This window comes from Colobus angolensis, unplaced genomic scaffold (assembly GCF_000951035.1).
Source record: "Colobus angolensis palliatus isolate OR3802 unplaced genomic scaffold, Cang.pa_1.0 Scaffold163, whole genome shotgun sequence".
In the NCBI taxonomy this organism is placed as follows: Eukaryota; Metazoa; Chordata; class Mammalia; order Primates; family Cercopithecidae; genus Colobus; species Colobus angolensis.
Window position 1 is genome coordinate 6,691,590 of NW_012114744.1, and position 24,972 is coordinate 6,716,561.

General features: G+C 35.7%; 1 protein-coding gene across 2 annotated transcripts in view; it reads left to right on the forward strand.

Moving 5' to 3' along the window:
* CPED1 (cadherin-like and PC-esterase domain containing 1) overlaps nucleotides 1–24,972 on the forward strand; it is a 320,989-nt gene that overhangs the window by 116,725 nt on the left and 179,292 nt on the right. For both annotated transcript variants that reach the window (XM_011937391.1, XM_011937392.1), the window contains exons 8-13: nucleotides 15,445–15,587; nucleotides 16,917–16,989; nucleotides 18,183–18,350; nucleotides 19,448–19,552; nucleotides 21,135–21,304; nucleotides 24,822–24,892. In XM_011937391.1, coding sequence (XP_011792781.1) covers nucleotides 15,445–15,587; nucleotides 16,917–16,989; nucleotides 18,183–18,350; nucleotides 19,448–19,552; nucleotides 21,135–21,304; nucleotides 24,822–24,892 — 730 coding nt within the window. The remainder of the gene's footprint in view (nucleotides 1–15,444; nucleotides 15,588–16,916; nucleotides 16,990–18,182; nucleotides 18,351–19,447; nucleotides 19,553–21,134; nucleotides 21,305–24,821; nucleotides 24,893–24,972) is intronic.

The window sequence follows — 24,972 nt, forward strand, 5'->3', positions numbered from 1 at the left end:
CAAAATAAAAAAGATTTTGCGACACATAGTTTTAAACTTACTACATAATCCCAGTTTTAAAATTACTCTACAGTTAGAGCTGGCATTTTATACTCAACGTGTAAGACTGCACTACTGTTTCCATGAATCTTTTGTGTTACTTCTGTATGATTACAACCTGAACCTCAAATCTGTTGTTAACCGGAATTCCTTTCAATTATCTAAATGACCTGGTATTATAATAGAGAACTGAACATCTGCGTTGTATTTCTCTGAGTGCTACTGAGGCAGCAGAAAGCGTCATTGACTGACACAGAGCATTCCTGTACACATCACTCTATCCTCTTTATCTCAAAACAATTTGTCCTTTCACTCCCTATTTCTAGCCTGTAAAAACCGTTCTTAGAAGCTCAATGAAGCAAGTCTTTAAAATTTAGAGAAAGGGACTTCAAACAGGAGAGGAAATTCCAGGCACCCCTTTATTTACATATATATCCATATCCATATGCACTAGGTTTCCCCTCCACATCAGCTTCTTCATATGTGGTCTCTAGTTTTCCGGAATCTAACAGTTCCAGGTACCATAGCCTCATCACTCTGTTTAAAAAACATACTGTTCCAAACTGATGCTTCGGTAGAAATTTCTAGTGGAATAACTTCTGAGTAACTTCTACTAGAAAATTTTTCAGATATATTGAAAAGGTATATGAATTTTTCTATGTGCTTGATTACCCAGATTATCTACATGAAGAATATTTGTTCAAATCACACAGAGAGAAATCACTACTTTAAACTCAGAAGTCACAGAAGAAAAACATTATGCTAAGGAAATATATTTCATTTTCATGCCTTCAAGGAGTTACTCTTAAAGAAATGTGTTTTTAAAATATGAATAGGACGATGATGACATCCTTTCAGGCTGAGTAATAAGCAAATATCCAATTGCATTTTTGCTTTAAAGGAGAGAGAAATAAATCATCAGCATTCGATCTACAGCACTGGATATGCAGGAAAGAAAAGAAAAATCCCAAGCCACAGTTCTACAGGTCTGGGGATGGGTGTGCAGTAGGAAAGTCCTTGTACAAACTCTGTGACCTTAGACAAATCTGCTAACATCTATGGACCACTTTCCATGTCTGTAAAATAGGAATGGTTTTCCTATGAGTTAAGTTAGCCTTTTGATTCCTGCTACAAGTATTTACCAGCTACCTCCTATATGCTAGATGTTATGTTAGGCTCCAGTAGCATAGCAGGAAACAAGGCAAAGTCCCTGCCTTTGTAAAGTTTATTCTTATATGGAATGACAGATGAAAAACAGATAATGAATTAATCATACACATATAAAGAAATTCAGATTGTTACGGGTATTTAATATATCTAAGAATGAAGTGAACAGGATGGATGTTGACTAGGAAATAACTGGACTGCCCACTTTATGAGAGGTAGAAAGATTGCCCTGAATAGGTGAGATCTGAGCTGTAATTCTGTAATGAGACTAAGTGCCATTTGAAGAGATGACAGCGAAATATTCCCAGCAAAAGGACAATTCCAAAGTTAGGAGAGTCTTCACATATTCACAGAATGCCACAACCACTGACTGTAACATGTTGAACACAGGGTGAGTGGTAGAGAGATTGAGAGAAAGGCAAGAGCCTAATCACACAGGAGTCAGGAAAAGTAAGAAATTGAATATTTTCCCTGTGGGCAAAGGGATGCCTCTAAGATAGTGAACAGGAGGTTATCATAATCTGATTTACTTTTTAAGCCCATTCTGCTGCTGTGTGGAGAATAGATTGAAGAGAATTGTGAACAGTGGCTGAGAAACCAGTTGCAAGGCCATTCAGGGGTCCAGATGAGGAGCAGGGTAGCTTGACCTAGGTTGGCGAGGTGGCAAGGTGGTAGTCTAAAAAAGGAGAAATGTGGATACGTTTTGAAGGTAGAAACAAGAATTGGTGTTGGGGTGTGAGAGGCTAAAGACAGAGAGTTCAAGGATGACTCTTCAGCGATTATTTGAATGGTGGTGCCGTTGACTGAGAGATCAGATGGGGGAGCAACCAGTCAGGAGGAGGAATGGGAAAGAAACGTGAAATGAGGAGGTGGAGAGGCACACAAGTTCCTGTTCATACAGCAGCTTACCTATTGAGGCTGGTTCTTACTCACCTACCCCTTCTCAGGCCTTGTCTTGTTTGCTCTGTAACCTGACTGAAGGCCCTACCAGAAAATTTCTCTCCTGGACAATTTGGTGATTCTTTTCCCATTCACTTCCTCTCTCTACCTTTCTTCTCCCCAGTCACTGCAACCCCTATTTCCAACAAAAGTATCCTACCACGTCTAAATGAACAGAAGAATAACAGTAGCTATTTGCCCATCCTCGTGTGACAGCGAGGTTCCCACAGCTCCAGGTACCCATTGCTGTAAAAACAGTCCTGGCAGAGGTGCCTGTTTCTCAGTCACCATAAAATCAGGGGTTATTTTCAAACAGATGGTGCCTCAAATCACAAGTCTAATCTTTTGAAGGATGGTGGAGTGGTCCAGTGTGATGTATTCAGACAAGAAGGTGAGAAGATGCTTAGGAAAATGCTCACCCTAACAAGGGTTCAATCTATTCAATGTTTGGGATGGAAGCCAGAGTGAAGTTAGAGAAGTTTGAAACCAAGAACTCAAATCAGAATTAGAAAGCCTTAAGTCACATTCTAAACACTGAAAATAAAAAAGAAAAAAACACACGAAGTTCTTAGATCACTTTCTCCATATGAGAGGTTCGTGTGAGAAGGAGATGCGGGCTCCATTTCAAAAAGAGGAGAAATGAAGACAAAATTTAAACAATGATAAAAGGCAAATTGAATCAGTCAGCTTTTGCAGAGCAAATCACCTCCAAACTCAGTGACTTCAAATAAGCATTTATTGTTTCTTTTGGTTCTATAAATTGTCTAGACGGCCTCTGCTCATCTCTATAGGCAGGTGGTGGCTAAGCTTGACTGAGTGGTCTAACCTGCCTGCACTCACGCTCCTGCATATTGGCTGGGTATCAGCTAGGGCTGTTGGGATGACTTGGCCATGTGCCTTGAAAAGGTCAAGTCCTTTTCAAGTTCTTGCTTGTATAGTGGATTGAATAGCCACCCCCAAAAGGATATGTCCATATCCTAACCTCCAGAACCAGTGAATATTACCTTGTTTGGACAAAGGGCCTTGGCGGATGTAATTAAATTAAAGATATCAACATGAGATCTTCCTAAATTATCCAGATAGGCCCTGTGTATGTCCTTGGAAGAGAAAGTCAAAGATTTGACACAGAAGAGAAGACACACAAAGGAGAAGATACATCTTCACATCTTCACTCATGTGAAGATGAAGACAGAGATTAGGGTTTTGCACCCACAAGCCAAGGAATGCCAACAACCACCAGGAGTTGAAAGAGACAACGAATGAATTGTCCCTAACATCTTTAAGGGGAAGCATGGCCATGTGAACATCTTGATTTCTGGACTTCTAGCCTCTAAAACTGCAAGAGAATAAATTTCTCTTGTTTTAAGTTGTCAAGTTTGCAGCAATTTGTTACAGCAGTCCTAAAAAAGCAAAAGGAGTTTACATTACATTTGCTACATATCTCATTGGCCAAAGAACATCACATGAACAAGCCAAGATTCAAGGGGTGAAAAAATAGACTCCACCACTGGATGTGAGAAGTTGCAAAGTCACACTGCAAAGGGGTGTGCATACTGGGGTGGGAAGAATTTGTAATGACTTTTTTGCAAACTTCCACACTAATGAAAATAAATACTTTCATGTTAGGGCAGATTACCAGCAGGTTTGGCAGGATGTAATTTAAATGTGAGAACAGGGAAATATTTAAACTGGGGGCAAGAGAAAACTAGACAAGTGGGAAGTGGGGACGAGTATCTTGACTGATGACTTATCGACTAAAAGAGAAGTAAGTTTATAATGGTTATATGTCCTTCATCAAGTAAGATACAGAAACAGTATAATTTCACCCACAATAAATGGGTTGAAAATTCATGCATTTAATCTATATCTTATTGCATATGTAAGTTTGTTCATATGATCATGAAGCCAAAACAACTCAAGGAAAAGCAATATTGAATATTTCAGTAATCATTCACAGCTAGTTTGACTCAGTTGTACTCCAGAACTGTTTGGGAATTCCTACTCTGTGCTGGGCCATGTGAAGAAAGACTCAAAGAGAAATATTGGTTCTTGCTTTCAAGAAACCCTCCAGTAGGGGAGAAATATGTATTTATAAATAATTAATATAGGGCAAAATGCAAGGCATGATTCAGAGTTGCAGAGATAGTGAAGAGTAGGAGAGAATTACTCAGGCTGGAGAAAGTGAATAGGTTTCATAGAATGGATGGTATTTTAGCTGTGCTTGGAAGGATGAGTAGGGTTTCTTTAAAAATGAAGAGGGATGTTTACATTTGCTTTGCCAAGGCAGCATGAATCATGCAGGTGAAAACATAGGTTATAGTCTTGGAACTATGAACTGCCTTATTTGGCCAGAATTTGAATGTCCGTAAGAGAAGGGAGAATCCTAGGGTGGCCTGAGGTGAGAGGGATGGAGAAGGAAGGAAGAGAAAAAGACCAGATTTGTGGTAGGTTAGACTAGATGAAGATATACTACAGACGAAACCTGAAGAGCTTGAATTTCATGGAATGTAAAATATAAAGTGACACTACTGTCATTTTACACTTCTGAATGTATTCTCAGATATGGTCTTATCTGAAACCTTTTTTTTTTTCTTTGAGACAGAGCCTCTTTCTTCACCCAGGCTGGAGTGCAGTTGCAAATCTTGGCTCACTGCAATGTCTACCTTCTGTGTTCAAGTGATTCTTCTGCCTCAACCTCCCAAGTAGCTGGGACTATACACATGCACCACCATGCCCGGCAATTGTTTTTGTATTTTTTGTAGAGATGGCCTTTCACCATGTTAGCCAGGATGGTCTTGAGCTCCTGACCTTGTGATCCGCCTGCCTCAGCTTCCCAAAGTGCTGGGATTATAGGCGTGAGCCACCACACCTGGCCTTATTTGAAACCTTTAAGAAACCCAGGAGATAGGTTGATATGTTTATATATACTCTATGGATGAGGAAATAAAGATTCATGATTTAGTGAAGAGGACAGAGCTAATAAAATGTGGTTAGGATTGGGACTCAGATCTCCAGTGACCAAAATCTCTCTTAGTTACCACTGACAGCTTGTAGTACTGCTCTGCATTCCCCTCATAAAGCTTGTTGGCTGCTGAACCCAAGAGCTCAATGCCTGAGGCAAGGATGCTACCTTCAAGTTTGTCCTTTACACCCTTGAGTTCTATGCCTACCTTCATGAGCTGATGAACTGTAAATGCAAAAAGAGACAGGTTTTCTTCTGTAAAAGCAAAGCTGAATATTTATAACATTCTTAATATAGGACAATCAACTTAAAACATTTCAGATGAATTAAATGTGGGTATAACAACTTTCAAAATTTGGGGGGAAGCCGTAAAACCTAGAATGATTCTGCCCTGGGATTTCCTTGCAAGTGTCTTTATGTTCTTGGGCTAACTGCAGTTAAGTCAAGCCTATGGATGAGGTTTCTGTGAGTTAGATGACTTGCAATTCCAATTAGTTCACCCATAGTCAAAGGCCTTGACCATATGTCAAAAGATTGACAAAGGAATACAGGTTTAATTTTTTTTTATTTTTTAAAAAAAGTTTAAGAATTGGGTATATCACTTTTTGAGTTCTCATATAAAAATAATGTACTTTGTAGTAAAAAGGATAAAGATACTTCTACTGTTTACTGTTTATTTTACTATTGTGTGCTGCATAAACGTACGTGCGTGCATAGTCATCTATTGATTAATTGCTATGTCCTTCAAGCACAAATGAATTAGCACCTTATGGTTTTATATGCTGACTTGGAATGTTCAAGGTAAGTTCAGCTACAATTGATTCATATCCTTCTGTAAATGTTGGGGGCTTCTGTTCTTTATGAGCAGGGAACTAACATGATTGGAACTGGCCTTCGTAAGGATGGTGACTGGCAACAATGGAAAAAAAATATTGAGGGCAGGGAAGTCAGTAGTCAGTACTCAGGGCACACAGAGATGACATGGATTTGGGCTATCTAGCATTATATTTGACTAGATGCTAAATCATGAACTTTTAAATTATGCATAATTAAGTACCCACTGAAAATACAGCGTGTAAAAGAATGAATATTGTTTGGTGTGAGAGAGGTGTAAGGTAACTGACAGGAGAAAGGTGTGAGAAAACAGCAGAGTTGTCATAAATTTCCTATAGATTCAACAGACTTTAACACTACAGCCACTTAAAAGTTAGGGCAAATTACTCTATCATGCTCTTTATTGTACAACCAGAACTCATTATTTTTTTATAATGAATACATTTCCTTTTCTTTTGTGATTGACCAGGAGACTTAATAAGACCTAAAAGAGATACCCTGCATAAAATATCCAGAATATAAATTGAAAACATTTTCCCTTTTTACTTTCTTAATCGTTTGAGAGTATTTAGAGATATGAGATAGGTATCTTTCTGCCAAATGAATCCTTATTTGCAAATTTTTGTACTGCCTGTAACAAATATTACTTGGTACAAATATTACCGGATTTCAATGTCATCTTCTAGTCAAGATAATTAATAAAAGATGGATTGTTTTCAAACGAGCTGTCAGAACTTATTTTATTGGAAGTTCAAAGAAGGCTTGGTTTTGACTTTAATGGGAATAGTTGTGACCTGCTCGAACAATGGCATTCATATAAAGAAAATGAGCAGGCGTATACGTAGAGAGTTCAATGATAAAATCTTTACAACTTTAGCTTTTGCTCTTTGCTGTTAAATCTCTCTGCTCCTTTATATCCCACTGAGAGATTCCAGAAGGGATAATAAAGAAAACCTGCCAGTTTTCTAAGAAGGTTGAATATAATGCAATCACGGGTCTATCATTCAAAGCAAATAATTAAATTTTTATTCTATTCACAGCCTTTTGTATTTCTGTACTCTGCTTCTGAACAATTCCCTTATATGCTTGTGGGAGAGTTTAAAGTTTTCAGCTGTGAAACTGATTAAATTGTATGGAATCTACATTCTGAATTTCCAAGTTTAATATATGCTATAAAGTTTAGGACTGTTAAGAAGTACGAATGAGTAAAATTATTCATGTCACTGGAAACAGAAAACTTATTTAAATATTGGAGTTTTTAATATAATTCCAAGGAAGGAGTAAATGTATCCTAATTTAGGTTCAGCCAATTTGGTTTTCTGTGGTTTACCCTAAAGCAAGCCAATTTTCAGTGAACTAAAACAAATGATGAGAGTATTTATATTCTTAAATCATTTGACGTAACATGAACTTTTTTCTTGATCTAGACAATTTGATTTAAGTTGCAAAGAAATATTCTTAGTTTTTCTAAAAGGTAATTAGGCTACATAAATTCTCAAGTTGTTGAGTTGTTGTTAATTGTGTGGGTGTAAAGGCATGTGCTTGAGAAGTGTGACAGTTTCAAACACATTTTAGATAAAAGTAAAAATACAGATGATTCATTCTTCTGGATTTCAGGGTCCATCCATAGTCCTAAACCTAATACGATCAAAACCACAAAGGCAGAAGTAATGCTAGGGCTTTGCAGCAAAGCAGATTGGCTTCAACACCCGTGTTGGTTGCCCCCAGCTGTATAACCTTAGGCATGTACCTTACATTCTCAACCCCAAGTTTCTTCATCTATAAAATGAGGATGATAAGTACCACCTTCATAGCATTGCTATGAATACAAACAAAGCAGTGCATGTAAAATGCACGGTGTCTGCCACATAGTGTCAGCTTGGCTAAAGGTATTACTAAGGTGATTATTATTAAATACAACATAGAAAATCTCTCTCTCTCTCTCTCCACCCCATATATATACACACACACATGTATATACATATATATACACACACACACATATATATATACACACACACACACACACATATATATATGTATATATATTTGAGATGGAGTCTCGCTCTGTCACCCAGGCTGGAGTGCAGTGGTGTGATCTCAGCTCACTGCAGCCTCTGCCTCCCGGGTTCAAGTGATTCTCCCGCCTCAACCTCCCGAGTAGCTGGGATTACAGATGAGTACCACCATGCTAGGCTACTTTTCATATTTTTAGTGGAGATGGGGTTTTGCTATATTGGCCAGGTTTGTCTCGAACTACTGACCTCAGGTGATCCACCTGCCTTGGCTGCCCAAAGTGCTGGGATTACAGGCATGAGTCACTATGCCCAGCCAAAGTATATTCAAATACAACATGTGCATTAAATTAAAAAATTACATCACTACTCAGGTTTGTAATTTAGTCATTTTTCTCCATTTCTCTCTTTTTTTCTCTTTTTCTATTGTTAAAAATCTGAATTTTTTTCTTCTAAATCACCTTCCACTTCCAAGGGTCCAGGATGCTCACCAGCACTTCATTTTCAGCCACAGCTCTCTCAGATGCGTTTTGGAGTGGGGGCAGGCAGCCGTATCCAGAGCTGGGTGTCATATGCCTTTGGGGATCCATGATGACTCCCCAAGGGGCTCAGAGGCACATGGACAATTTTGAGAGAATCAGTGCCCAGAAGTTCACCTTTCATATGGATCATACATTGAAACTTTCTAAAGTTTGATTTTGCTGAAAAGATACCTCTTAAGCAGGTTGTTCTCTCCCATTCTTTTTATACATCCTTCTGCTCTTCAAAAGAAAGACCCAGCTTTTGCTAGCTCTGATATTATAATGATGGTTACTCAAAGGTAAAAAAAATTTGCAAAAAAAAAAAAAAAAAGAGAGAAAGAAACAGACAAATTTAACTCTGTTGTTCTTTAGAGCAAGTGAAGGATGCTAATCACTAGGTAACAAATCCTTCACAATTCAGCTGGTTTTCAGTTCTTTGTTTTTAACAAGATTGAATATTTCGTGATAAACCACTATGTAATTTTTAACATGCACATTGGAGGGAGTTGAAAGAACTGAGCCATGTTGCTATAACTAAACCCTTCTATCCACATCTGTGTATTTATGTGAACAAATTTTCTTCATGCTTATATTTAAAATAATATTAATACTGATGTTGAACCCTTCTTGTTCTAGCATTAAGTGGCATTCTTTTAATGGATATATGAATTAATCCGATAAAACGAAACGGGCTGGGCACGGTTGCTCACTCCTGTAATCCCAGCACTTTGGGAGGCCGAGGCAGGCGGATCACGAGGTCAGGAGTTCGAGAACAGCCTGGCCAACACGGTGAAACCTGTCTCTACTAAAAATACAAAAATTAGCTGGGCATGGTGGTGCATGCCTGTAATCCCAGCTACTAAGGAGGCTGAGGCAGGAGAATCGCTTGAACCAGGGAGTCAGAGGTTGCAGTGAGCCGAGATCGTGCCGCTGCACTCCAGCCTGGCTACAGAGCAAGACTCTGTCTCAAAAAAAAAAAAAAAAAGAAAGAAAGAAAGAAAAAAGAAAAAAACCACATATCTATCTGGGAGATTGCATTAGGTCATTCCTGTGTTGCTATAAGTACCTGAGACTGTGTGGTTTATAAAGAAAAGACATTTAATTGGCTCACTTTCCTGCAGGTTGTATAGGAAGTATGGTGCAGGCATCTGCTCAGCTTCTGGAGAGGCCACGAGTAGCTGTTACCAATAAGAGAAGGCAAAGGAGGACCAGGCATCTCACATGGTGGGAACAGTAAGCAAGAGGCGTTGGCAGGGAGGCACCACACTTAACAACTAGATCTCCTGAAAACTCATTCACAATGGCAAGAATAGCACCAAGCCATGAGGGATCTGCCCCCATGACCCAAACACTTATCAACAGGCCCCATCTGCAACACTGAGGATTACAATTCAACATGATATTTGGTGGGAACCTATATTCAGACAAATCAGAGCTGCATTTCCAATACAATTTTACTTTTTGTTCTAGAAATTATTTAATATGATTTGTAATGTATTTCTCTTGTTCTGACTAATTATGTATGACCAATAATTTTAACTATTTGGAAGAACTTTTTTTTTTTAACTTAGAGCCATATGGTCGCTGAAATTCTAAAGTTTAAATTTATAAACTTTTTTTTCTATTGAGAATTATAGGACATTCAAGAAATATATTTTTTCTTTTCTTTTCTTTTTTTTTTTTTGAGATGGAGTCTCGCTGTTGCCCAGGCTGGAGTGCAGTGACACAATCTTGACTCACTGCAGCCTCCGCCTCCTGGGTTCAAGTGATCCTCCTGCCTTAGTAGAGACGGGGTTTCATCATGTTCGTTGGGCTAGTCTTGAACTCCTGACCTTGTGATCCGCCCACCTCGGCCTCCCAAAGTGCTGGGATTACAGGAGTGAGCCACCATGTCCAGTCCCAAAGATTTTCATATATAAAAATATTAGGATGAAATTCTGAGGTATTTGGCTTACTTCAGATTCATTTTAAGAGTTCTGGCCAGGCATTATTGACATTTGAAGGCAACCCAAACGTGCATCAGTAGATGAAGGGATAAACAAAATGTAATATATGCCTACAACAAATATTATCCAGCCTTAAAAAGGAAGGAAATCGTGATACATGCTACAACATGAATGACCCTTGACAATACTTGCTAAGTGAAATAATCTAGTCATGAAGACACTGGATTATTCCACTTATATGAGGTATCTAGAGTAGTTAAATGCATAAAAACAGAAAGTAGAATGTGGTTGCCGGGGGCTGGGAGGAGGGGGAAATGGGGACATGTTTACTGGGTATATAATTTCAGTTGTGCAAAAAGTTCTGGAGATTGGTTGTACAATAGTGTAAAAATACTTAAAGCTACTAAAGTGTACACTTAGAAAGGATTATGATACATTGCACGTTACAGGTATATGACTACAATTCAAACTTTTAAAAATAACTTTGCAGTCTTCACAGCTGCATTTTCTCCAATTATCATGTTTATCCACTTGCTAATTTTATAACAACAAAGCCCCTAAAAGCAATTATTTCAAGGTAGAAATTTTGCAAAAGAAAATGAAACAAAAAATAACCCCTCCATTACTCTGTTTCTCAGTTCCAACAAATAGTGGAAATATTTTCTATTTTCATGCCACCTACTTTTAGTCTCTGTTTTATTCTTGAACACCTTTTTATCCTTGAATTTTTTAGGATGCAAAATATCAACAGCAAGCTTGAATACTGGTAAGAATGAGCTGTGAACACGGGTGTGTAAATATGTCTTTGAGACCTTGCTTTCAATTATGCTGACTGTATACCCAGAAGTGGAATTGCTGGATTGTATGGTAGTTCTATTTGTAATTTCTTGAGGAACCACCAAATTGCTATTCAAGTGGCTGCACCATGTTACTTTTCCACCATCAAAGCACAGGGATTCCAGTCTCTTAATATCCTCACCAGTGATTATTTTCTGTTTTGTTTTTGTTAGTCACCATCCTAATGGGTGTGAGGCAATATCTCACTGTGGTTCTCATTTGCATTTCCCTAGTGATTAGTGATATTGAGAATCTTTTTAATATGATGTTGGTGCAAAATGACCTTAAGTACCAATATTCCTTCATCTGACTTTAGTACCAATATTCTTTAATCTGAGAAGATGAAAAGTTCTTTCATACATAGTAACATTGAGAGAAGCCCTGGTATACTTTAGTAAGGTATAATGCTGTTAAACATGACATTCTGCTGTGGTTTCTCATTCAAGAACATTACTTTGAAAAACCCTAATACTGGTAAATCTTTCATCCTCCGTTCTAACTCATAGATTAAATTTTCTCATCTCCAAAATTCTCTCAAACAGCTATAAGCTTCTGTTCTTCAAAGGTTTTATTACAAGATACGAGAAATATTTATATTCTCCTTCTCTCACGAGATGCGAGCAAGAGATAAAAGCATGCTGTCCTGAGGAAAGTGATGTTACCCAGAACCTACAGTACGGTGTTTCTCTTATCAAGGTATCTGTGGTTTCTGTAACATCATAGGTTTGTTTATTCAACAGTATTTACTGAATACCTACTTAGCATTAAGCACTGGAATCCAGAAGATCCAGAAGATAAAATGGGACAGCTCCTGAACACCCCCCTCCAAAAAAAAAACAAGAAAACCTCACAGTCTAGCAGAAAGAGCAGACAAGAAGGTCGGCAAGTTTAACACGGAACAAATGACATGTGTTGACATTGAGATCAATTCAGCCAAGCAAGGTCTTATGGGAGGATGGAGAGAAATAATGAGGCAGAACCCAGAACATAACATGGGAGGAGTTGTAAAATATGTGGTGGAATGAAGTGGATACTAAGGACACCTTGGAAAAAGATATCAGACATGATCGAAGATTTTCTATATGCTTTTAAGTGCATTCTGTTGCTCTTATCCTTCCATTTTTAATTAATTGAAAATTTTAGTCCACCCACTTGTATCTAAATAAGTTTATTGAATGGATCAATGTAAAAATGTAAATATCTTACTAGTTATTGCTTGAATTTTACATAGGTACAAACAAATGATGGTGTGTTAGCTGACTGGTTTTATGACTGATCTTACAACGTCATTTTCTATATAATTTATTTTGCACTAAAAGTTACACTGAAGGAAGAAAATTTATAGTTTATAAAATAGTTTCATGTCATGTCAAAAGTTACAAGATGTTCTTTTATTCATATTTATTTTATTGCCAATGTACTGATTTCCTTGCGAACTTACATTCTCACATTTATTTAATTCAAAAACGTTGATTGGAAGTGTTGATATGGAGAGGAAGAAGTCTCCTTAATATTTAAGTTCATGGCCTGACTGTTTTAAATTAGCAGCGAAGGTGAAGGTGCTCCTTCCGGTATTTGTGAGTTAAGAAAGTGCCTGAGTGAAATTGTTCAGGTTCTGGTGGCATTTGAATGGAATTCACATCAAATAATTTCAGATTTGACATTGTCTCATGAGATCATTGAGCATAGTTCTGTCATTCTGCACTGAGACTCACAGAACTCATGTAATTTGACCAAGGAAATACAATTAGAGTAACAAATTGCAATGTAACCGGACACTCAAAAAAGTGGTTCACTTAGTCTAACTGAGTTAGTTACAACAACCGATAAAAGTTGTGCTTTCTTTGGGAGACTTTGAAAGTTTATGATTTTTAAAAAATTCATATTAAGCGTTCACATGAGTCTACTTTCATTTCTGGCATATGTAGTTTGCTTGCCACTATACTGAATGAATGTGAAATAAGGAATCTCGCTCATCTGAATTTTTTTTTTTTTTTTTTTGAGACGGAGTCTTGCTCTGTCACCCAGGCTGCAGTGCATTGGCGTGGTCTCGGCTCACTACAGCCTCTGCCTCCTGGGTTCAAGTGATTCTCCTGCCTCAGCCTCCTGAGTAGCTGAGATTACAGGTGTGTGCCACCATTCCTGGTTAATTTTTGTATTTTTGGTAGAGATAGGGTTTCACCATGTTGGCCAGGCTGGTCTTGAACTCCTGACCTCAGGTAATCTGCCCACCTCAGCCTCCCAAAGTGCTGGGATTATAGGCGTGAGCCACCATGCCCAGTTGTCTTGTTTTAATTAATAAAAAAATAAAAGGAACTGACATGTACTGAATACAGATGTGCTGGGTGGTGGAATTCCTTATGTACCTTCTCTCATTTAATCTCAGTGATACCTCTATAAAGTAGGCACTGTTATTGATCCCACAAAGTCTCACAACTTTGGCACAAAATCAAAGTTGAACCTGGACCTTTTTACCTCTAGAGTCTATAGAGGTAATACCTATGTACTATGCAACTTGTCCCCCAAAGCACAAAACACAGGGCTTTCTAAAGGCTGCAGTTCTAAAAGTTGAATTGAATGGCATCCCATATTTAAATGCTCATTGTTACATTAAGAAATTAAGAAATAATCATTTTCATTTTAGAGAAATAAGTGCAACCCTAAGACATTAATTTGCTAATTATTCTTCCTCATGGAGATATAATCTTATAATTAATCTTATTTATCTCATATGCTACATAGACATTTCCAACTTTCATATATTATTAACCTTAACGTCTATGATATTCAGGTAACATTAAAATAGGAAAATGCAACAATGTCACAAACAAACCTTTCTACATAATGTGATGAAATGAGTGAAATATGATGAGTTACTTTTACTTGGAAAAACATAATGTTACTCTGCTTTGATTCAAGGGTGTTAACATTTTTAGTGTTAGCAATAATTTGTTTTCTTTTAATCATACAATTATTACATTTATTTTCCTTAGTAAAATGGAAAAACATCCCAATTGCCAAATACTAATGACACATTCTTAGGGTCTCTATGTGTAATCTTATTAGGTTTCTGTTTTCAGCTGGAAAAGTTTATGAAGCCAGTATTTGTTTATCTTGGGGGAATTTTGCTTGTGCATTGAGAAGACACATTTGCCATTTACCACAGGCAATCCAGGCCAATACTTGTCCTTCTTAATCATAGCAACAAAAGTTTTTCACTTTGCAATCCTGTGTAGTCTGGATAGATTTAGTCTGTTTTTCCAAAAAACATTAATAGAATACCTGCTGCATGTTTTTTCAAAAAATATTTTTTGTTCTTCATCTTTAAAAGAGTATGTTTATCCAGAGAAAGTTTATGAATCAATATGAGACTTGTTTCATATTTTTAAAAAATATCCACTTGAACTTTAATATGAAGCATCAAGAGGTAGTTTTGTTTTTATCATTTTAATATTTAAGCAAATAAAAACAGCTATTTGTGATACTAACAATTGTGTTTTTAAGATGACACAGTTGAGCTTCATTCCCCCTTTTTTGTAATACCTCCGTATACTCTCTATCCACATGAAATAATTAAGAATTAAAACATCAACAGGACACTGGGATTCTCTCAGAATCTTCTCTGGTTGGCTAGATCTTGCACAGAATAATGGCATGAGGAAGAAGCAACTTTGATACATTTATTTTTGTTCTAATATACCCCCAAAATTGATAATAATACAAAACTAACATTTGAATTTCATACTTTAACATGACTTTCGAATACATTTTCTTCTAATTTGGCTTCACATCTCTCTGGTTGGTAGATATTAATCCCAATTTAAAGAGAAGGACACAAAGATTCGGAGGAGTGAGTGGCAAGCCCAGCTCACCTAGTGAGTAGAGTTACAAATGAAACTTCAGAGTTCTGATGACAAGACTTGCATTTTCCATGATTAGATGCTGTGAAATGAGGAAAATAAAATGGAGTAAGCACTTCTAAGGAAGTTTAAATTATAATATATTTAAACCTTTCTCTTTCAATATACTTGTATCTTAGATTACCAAACTTACTGATTAAGGAGTGTTTTTGGGGCGTGACAAGTAGAGATAACCTAGAACAATCGTTCAAATTGGTCACCTTGAAAATGATAGATAAACTGAGGCTGTTGTTTTAACACGTGAATCCTTTACTTTGTTCACAGCTGCAAACATTTTTTGAGACATTCCTGAGAGCCAGTTCACCTCATCAGGCTTTTGATATTGTGAAGGAAGCAATTGGCAAACTCCTGCTAGCGGCTGAAGTATTCAGTGAAACATCTACTTTGGGACCAAAGACCTTCCACAGGTAAAAACAAATTTAATTTAAAAAAAGAAAATAAAGAAAGAAACCTATCTTTTAAAAATTGCTGGTGGAAATATATAATTATCATAAGTAGGTAGTACTTGGAAAATTTTATGTCAATACACAAATATGATCTTCTAAACATACGTGGCCGTATTTATAGATCCTCAAACTTTAGAGCATGTAACAGACTCGGTAGTATCTAAATAGTGGTAACAAGAAGTAAAGTACACATTTTAAAAGTTAAGCTTTTAATTGCAGCCCCCTTTTCAAGCGCAACTATTTCTATCATAGATACCTGACATTGACTAGGTATAATCTTACTTATACGTAATAAATTTCATTCTCAAATATCCCCCTGATTTCATAATGCAGAGCAGAAAATGAAGAACTTCATTAAGAAAATTCAATAACTCCTATTCCCATATCTGTTTACTTGAATATAACTTATTACCTTTCTTCTAATGAAATGTTAAATCTAGTATGTCAAAAAGTGGGGGAAGCACATCAATTTAAACCTTATCATAATTTATACATGAATCAGTGCCTAGCATGTAGGAGTAGGAAAGTTTTCTTCTTCATACTTAGGTTTCCATGGATTAAGTTTATTGCGTAGTTTAACGTGTCATGAAGATTTAGGTGTATTTTTATTTTCTGCAAGAAAATAGAATCCAAATCCAAAAATTCATTACATGTAATTTTACATTATCCAAGCCACTGCTCTTTTTAATTAGTAGACATTGAAATTTAACTGTAGTAAATATTAATGTGACACCAAATGAGAGTAAATGTAGCAAGAGGATATGGTTGTTTTTATTATTTTACTTTAAGTTCTGGAATACATGTGCAGAACGTGCAGGTTTGTCACATAGGTATACATATGGCATGGTGATTTGCTGCACCCATCAATCCATCATCTAGGTTTTAAGCCCTGCATACGTTAGGTATTTGTCCTAATGCTCTCCCTCCCCTTGCCCCCCTCCCCCTAACAGGCCCCGGTGTGTGATGTTCCCCTCCCCATGTCCATGTGTTCTCATTGTTCAGTTCCCACTTATGAGTGAGAACATGCGATGTTTGTTTTTCTGTTCCTGGGTTAGTTTGCTGAGAATGATGGTTTCCAGCTTCACACATGTCCCTGCAAAGGACTTGAACTCATTCCTTTTTATGACTGCATAGTATTCCATGGTGTGTATGTGCCACGTTTTCTTTATCCAGTCTATCATTGATGGGCATTTGGGTTGGTTCCAAGTTTTTGCCATTATAAATAGTGCTGTAATAAACATACGTGTGCATGTGTCTTTACTTTTATGGTACCTTTTGTTTTCATTTTAGATGCAGATTCTGCTTTCAACTTCTAACTTTTGATATTGGTTATGGCAGTTTCATGCACCCTGTAGTGCTCCAGGTCAGTATGCCAAAGGCCTTATGAGTGACGTGAGCTTCTACCTTGTGGTGAAAGATCAGTGTGTGTGTGTTTTTGTTGTTGTTTTCATTCATAGTAACCAATCAAAAAATAGCAATTTGCAAAAGTACTGTAGGCTTATATTCACTGTGGTTCAGAGAATTAACTAGTATGTGGAGGATCTATGAGTCCAATCCTGTCTATGTGTCTCTGTAAAATAAACATGAAGTTTTCTATAGTTCAAGTACTATTTGTGAAATAAATGTGGTATGAAGTCAAGCATGCATTAATGGAAAAAAGAAGACGTGTAGATAATAGAAAGTAACAGATTATCTGGTGTGTTTACATGAGGTTATGAAAAGATAACCTTTATTACATATAGATATTTAGTTTAAAATTGGTTTATATTTAATTTAAAAAACCATGGGAATTTTTAAATTCTTTTTCTGGTATAGATATGTGTAGAGTGAAGTGTTTTTATCTATTTTGATTCTTTTCCTTTCTGTCAAATTAAATACAGTCATTCAGATCATCTCCTCCAACATATTTTTTTTCCTCTAACATAGCCCTTAGAAGCCAAAAGATAAAAAATAATTTATTAAATTAGTCTAAGAAAGTTGTACGTTGGAATATGGGGTGGGAAAAAAGGAAGAAGGGGAAAATAAAATTATGTGTAACTAGAAATCAGCTTTGTATAACATTTATGTGTCTTCAAACTATTATACAGGTAAACCAATTACATTATAGATGGCTCAGACGTTTGGTTAAATAGCTCCAAGATTTCTCCATAAAAATTTAAAACTTTATTAATTGACACTTTTAAATAGTCATTGTTTCATTATTTTGCATGCATACCTAATAGCTTGTATTATGCTTTTTAAAATTGTTCAGAAAAAAAGTTATGTATTATCTTCCATGAAAGCATATTCTTCAACTATAAAGGGTATCAGGATAAACTGTGACTTTATAATATGTTAATTTTCTTATATTGTACATTAAATAATTATGTCTTTAAATTATATCTTTAAAAAAACAAACGTTACTCACATTTATAAAACTGTTGGCCTCCAAAAAGACCACTAGATGTCAGTTCTGATCTATAATCCAACAGGAAGTAAATCATGTCTTAGAAATCATTCCATTGCCTTAAAAGTAAATTGATGAAAAATATTTGCTGTGCTTTTGTTCTTTCAAAGGTACACGAGCATTTAAATTTTCAAGATCATGATAATATGGATTTTGAGGACCAAAATACAGAAGAATTCCTTTTAAATGATACTTTCAATTTTCTCTTCCCTAATGAATCATCGCTTTCCATATTTTCTGAGATATTTCAGAGACTTTATAGATCAGATGTATTGAAGGTAAGTGCATATTTGCGTGCTGATAAATATTTTTTCAAGTCATTCCTTAGAAGGTGTCTTTCTCTTTATTGTGCAATTCAGCAACTTGATCATTCACTTGAAATTAATTGGTATATATTATATCGCACTTTAATTTTTTCTGACCTCTGGACTAAGATTATTTTTATGTCAGCTAACTGGTCAAGTGACTGATTATCATAAAATTATAGGTTGAAAATTAAGTAAAGTGTTCATAATTTCTTATTTTTTCTTTTTCTTTCTTTTTTTTTTTTTTTTTTTGACAGAGTCTCAGTCTGCCACCCAGGCTGGAATGCAGTGGCATGATCTCGGCTCATTGCAACCTCTGCCTCCCGGGTTCAAGCGATTCTCTTGCCTCAGCCTCCCAAGTAGCTGGGACTGCAGGCATGCACCACCACACCTGGTTAATTTTTGCATTTTTAGTAGAAACGGGGTTTCACCATATTGGCCAGGCTGGTCTTGAACTCCTGACCTCGTGATCCGCCTGCCTCGGCCTCCCAAAGTGCTGGGATTACGAAACATTTGTGGATATTATGAATAATATATATTGTATACTCTATGATTTTTTTAGTTTTTAATTTTTTCTTTCATCTTTTAAGTTCAGAGAGTACATGTGCAGGTTCGTTGCATGTATTATAGAATAAAAGAAATGTTAGAACTCTTTGGAGGTAGTTTAAAATAGCAGTGAGTGCTCCAGATTGATGTCAGAGGATTTGAGTTATAATACTAATTTTTTTAAGCATTCACATCTATTGTCATGTTTGGGCAAATGCCAATGAATAGGGCATAGAACTTCAAAATAACATTGATTGATTTTTATAACACGTTGCCATCTCCCCAATCTCACTACCAAAGCATCATTGAGCTATTTTGTCCAGGTCCTCCCTGTCAAATACGAAGCTTTCTTATATTCAGACACCACTGTGACAAGTTGAAGTTGCTATGTATTATTTAACATTAATTAGCTCGGTTGTTCATATAACTCATAATTTGATTGGTTTATGAAATGGGAGGTAATTGGGTTGAACATGGTTTGACTTTTTAGCAATTGCTTAAGTTTTTTCCCCCTACCAATACAGGGTGAAAACTATCAAAAGGAACTAAATCAGTGTCTATCCTTAGAAGAAATTAACTCAATTATGACTTTCATAAAGGAACTTGGAAGCCTGGGACAATTCCAACTGGTAAAGCAAAAGTGACATTTGATTCTTTCTTGGTGACTGAGATTAGAGTAAATCACTGTAAGCTACCTGATTTTGACATCAAACTAGATGAAGTATTTCTCTAAGAAATAGAAATCTTTATAAGCGACTTTGCTCTTTTCAGAGATCTAAGTAGCAAAATTAGCAAGATTTATATGCATTACTTCAAGAGTTTGCAAACAATATGTGACTTATTAAAGGTAAAATAATATGGAATTAGCAACTGCCAGAATTTGACAGTTCTAAAGGGGAAAATGTCAACATTTTTCTGAAGAAGTTTTACTTTTAGCTTCAGAACATTTACATGCAACCAAAAGTTATTTCCGCTTATTATATCCTTGTTATTTCTGTTTATTATTTCTGCCTATTATACTCTGTTTGTTTTTGTAAAATCATATAGAGTTGAAAATAATATTTTAGAAAACTGCTTAAACCTTAATTTCTTATAACTCTATATATCAAACTTCAAAGAAAGAAAATGTAAATAATTATAACTTTAACTGGTGTATATCTTTTTAAAAAGGCATTCATTTTATCTTCTATGTATTTTGTTAATTCCTTGGTCAATATCAAAGGATAATTTATTGCATATGAAATGCGTATTCAATACTTGTTTTCTTTCCAGTTCTGGTACTTATATAGACTAAAATGAATTTGTGTTTTTCCACCTAAGATTTGTTCATATGAAATATCTTTTTGAAATAGCATTCTTAATCATTAATACTTTATTATTACCCCGATGTTTCACTCAAGTCTTACTTGTAAAAACTATATGATATATATGTATATACATACATACACTACTTGTATGAGTTGAATCAACTTACTAAGTTAATTAATTAGTGTTTGATACTGCTTTTTCTAATTTAGTCCCAAATTTTGAAGGATTCAAAGTAAGCTAATTTCCCCAAAGATAATTGAGTTGACACAATATCATTTTAACTATTTGAAACTTATAAGTATTATATTCACAACAGTTTGACTTAATACTATAAAAAGATAATAAAAGGGACCTGGCTTCACTCTTCAAGAATTTGTAACTTTGGATACTGATAATATGGAGAACATTTCTCACCATAACTTGAGGAAGAACTAAATAATTACTTTGCAAGAGAAAGAGAAAATTCCAATTTCCTGGTTCTCACAGTAGAAAGGAGATAACCACAGATTTTTCTTTGCGGGGGAAAGAGGGGGAGATTAATATTTCTCACTCTGACATAATTCATTTGTAACCCAAGAGGCTCTCTCATTCTTCCTGCTACCTAACTCTGTTATTCAGGTGTCTTCAGGTATCTGTAACAGGAAAGAGAAATCCACTTATCTTCAATGAAAAGAAAAAAAAAAAACTCATCCCATTTGGAATTATGATCATCAACAAAATTAATTTCTTATAAAAAGTGGCATTTACATCAACAACTTCACAGAAATCTAATTTATAGTACTGACCAATGGATTTTTAGCAAATATCTGATTTTTAGATAAATGACTAAGTATAAAGCTGTTCATAGAAATACTACATTATAATTTGTTTTCCATAACTTATGCTGATATTTTGTGTTCTCAGCTCTTCCCATCTACTACTCCTGGGATTCAGTCACTGATGCGTGAACTTTATGATACGGCAAATCCTGTAGGAAATCCTGGCTCAGTCGCGACCCAATACTGGTCTCTTTTAAATGTATTTGAACAATTTCAGTTCATGAATAAAAAGACACAGCCACATCCACTGGAATGGTAAGATAACCACAAATTTGAATTGTACAATCCAAAAAATGTCTAGTCTACAGATTGATTTCAAAAGGCTTTGCTTACGTTAAAGCAGGCAGCAACAACAAAAAAGTGTGTCCAAATTTCCATGCTCCAGAAAACAAATGTCTTCAGACATTGAAACCATAATGATTCTAGTGGTCTTCAAACACTTTAATAAAAATGTATCCAACAGTTTTTTAAACCAACAAGACTTGACGCCACTATAATGTTTAGCATTGAAAGTTTCAATCTAGTTTCCTTCTGTGATATATATTCTTGAATTGTGAGAGTATTAGACAGAAATAGTTAGGTGAGATTTGTTTTATGAACCATCAGTCAGAGTGGCAGCTTGAGACAGTAAGATTATGTATTTAGAGAGTTTTTGAGGTGTGACTTTTTTCTGAGCAAAACCCATTGAAAATATATACGTATGTTCTGTCTTTGTCACAATTGATTCATATTTTGGTTTTAGAAGGTAGAACTTTGGAGTTTTTCTTTTTTTTAGAAGATAGAATCTTAGAGGAAAATATTTGGATAAGATAAAATTTCCCAACTTCACTTCCATTCTAATGAGAAGTAGTAATTAGGGAGTAAGAGAGAACTGAGACAGATAAAATTTTACCTCCACTGGTTAGGGAAAAAGGGCAACACCTAAGGTTTTTTTCTGCTTCTCTTTTATATAGATGGTATTACGGGAGTATTTGACTTTTCTACTGACAGCAAAACAGAAGTAAACCTAAACCTCCTAGAGACATGAAGGACTAAATGGCCCTGCCATAATCATTTAAGTCTTTTGCAGCCACCCTGGGCCATGGCTTTGGTTCTGTTGACTTACACTTCACTTCTTTCTGCTCGGGATATAGTGAAAACAGTTCTATAAAAACTTTATTTTTACAATTCAAAAATTTGAATGATCATATATTTGAAGAATTCTTAGGACATGTCCCAGGATCAGAATTCACTTTAATTGCCACAGCTTTAAGAAGAAGGTTTTATTTCCTCAATACCTGGAAGTGGTACACCCAGCAGAAGGTTTTGTTTATGTGTTTGCACATTAGGTTTTAAATAACATACTTCAGAGACACTTTGTACTTTACACTCACTCAAATAATCTAAGACTGTCTCTATTATAGATGGGTGAAAAACAGACTTGATTTCCAAAGGAAGCTGTTTAAAAGTATTGTTTTTAACCTTGAGGAAGCTCCCTCAAAATACTCAAACTTTGGAAAGTTTGTTCCCAAGCAAAATTTTCTCAAGCTCCACATAGGTTGTAAGATTAAGCAGTGTTCTGATCTGGAATTTAGAAGGTTGAAGTCTCTTCCAGTAAGAAAATTTGCTAATAGTCAGTGTTGAGTATAGTTGGAAAGGGTGAGGACTTTTTTGAATCATAGAGACTATATTCAAAAATCCCAACTTTAGAGTTTATGAAGACAAGGTTTGGACCCCTCTGAGACTCAGTTTTCTTATCTGCAAAATACACATTATACTATGAACTATGTACATTTCAGTGTGATTACATAAAATAACTTTCGTTTGCTTCATAGCATCTGATACGCTGTAGCACAGGTAGGTAGTAAATATCAGTATACTTTCCTTTCTGTGTTTCTATTCAATGATCATTTTAGCTTCTATAGTGTGGGTAATGTTTTTCTTTTTTAATGGGAAAAGCAAGACAAGTTTGAAGTATTTAAGTTAATAGTGAGACAAGTAAACCTTATTATGTTTGTCAACAAGCAATTAGTATATTGCTAATTTCATTTGCATTCAAGAAGAAAATGCCCAAATCTAATTATCTTCAAGGTTACGGGTGAGTGTGTATGTATTTAATTACCATTCATGCCATATTGCAGTGAGGATGCATGTTATATACATGTTCCAGATGAGAAAATGAAGTGCTAAGAAGATGGGTCGTTTGCTCAGGTTACGAAGCTAATAGAAATAGAGTTGGAACTAGGACCCTGGCCTTCTCATCCATAGTCCAGTGCTTTGGTCCAGGACTCATTCATGGTCCAGTACATCATGCAGACAGGGAGGTCGTCGTTGTCCTTATCTTCCCATTGGTTACCACAGTTTTTTTCTATAGAAAATGTCAACTTTACAGATGTACACTACCTGTGTTCAATGACTTCATCTTTCATTTTCAGGAAAGATCATTCTCTTGTAGCAATGAGGTAAGAAAGTCAGGAAAGCATGACAATACTAGGTAATAGTTATATATTTGTCCTGAGGCTCAAAATCCAGAGATCTCAACAGAATTAGTGTAAATCTGAAAAGAATGAAAATCTTAAAATCAACATTATGCACCATGTGCTAATTTTACCTTACTAGAAATACAGTTGCATTGTACATCACTCTAAGAAAATGCTGTCAATGAAAATCCACATGGATTTGAAACAATGTATTCACAAAATTATGCAGAAAATCACTGCAGGATGCCTTTACATACAGAGTGTCTCATTGCATTAAGATAGTAACCTTTCCAAACTTCAGTTTCTGTGCATTTCAGGGTCCTGTCTTATGTAAGAGTCACCTGGAATAAACAGTTTTTAAAATAAAATTGTAAAAAATTATCATGGTTTCCAACATTAGCAATAATTTTAATTCCTTGATGCTTTTAAATTTCTTAGCTGATGTTTATATTTGGAGCTGAGTATGTCTTATTTATCTCTTCTCCATTACAGTACCCAGCACAATATCTGGGACAACACATATTTCTAAAATGTTATTTAACAAAGAAAATTGTATTTAACTCTCATAGCATCCCTGTGAAGTAAGGTAAACACTGTTATCTCCATTGTGCTGGGGTGGAAATGGAGATTTGCACCAGCACAGGAAAGTCTTGTCAGGGGCCTGCAGACGATCCTGCCTGCTGTTCTTTATCATCAGGACCAGCAATTTTTCTGTCTGCAATTTAAATTATTTTCATCCCAAATCTGAGGATTTAAAGGGCAATCTGGCCAAGTATTTAGTTATACAACAGAGAAAATTAGGTGAACTCACCAGAATATAACTAACCCTTACTATTCACTACTGTTAATTAGAGTTTAAGGGTAGAAGACTTGGCAAGACATAGGTCGTTTTCTGCATGGTACACTTATATTTCTTCAATTAAATGTATGTTCTTCTCAGGCTGTGCCTTGGTGCTTCCAAGACTTTTTGCTCCAAAACAGTATAACTATAGCCAAACAGATTTCTAATAAGAATGTGTCTTCTTGAATCACTTGTATTGGACCCAAGCTATCTGAGATTCCTCAGATTTGGACTGAGAGTGACTTTTTACCCTGGTTTTCTTCAAATGTGCTTCTACTGATTAGGGATGATGAGATTTCCACCTACTTCCTTTAAGGGTAGATTGCCAGTTTTGAGGATTGAAATGCAGAAAGCGTTTTTTGTGTTCATCAAAGTAACTGTGCCCATACGGAAGAAGAGATAGTGTTAGATGTAATTTCCATGAGTTTTGTCCATTTCATTAATCCAGAGTTGTTTGGCATTGCATTTGCAGGGATTCTTTCACAGAGGATAAGAACATTGAAAAACCACAAGTGCGATTTGATGCAATAGAAAATAAAAAAGGTAAATATATCTAGATATATATAGATATAAATATATATTCCCACTTATTTCAACATAACTAAATACTTAGTATTTCCTGG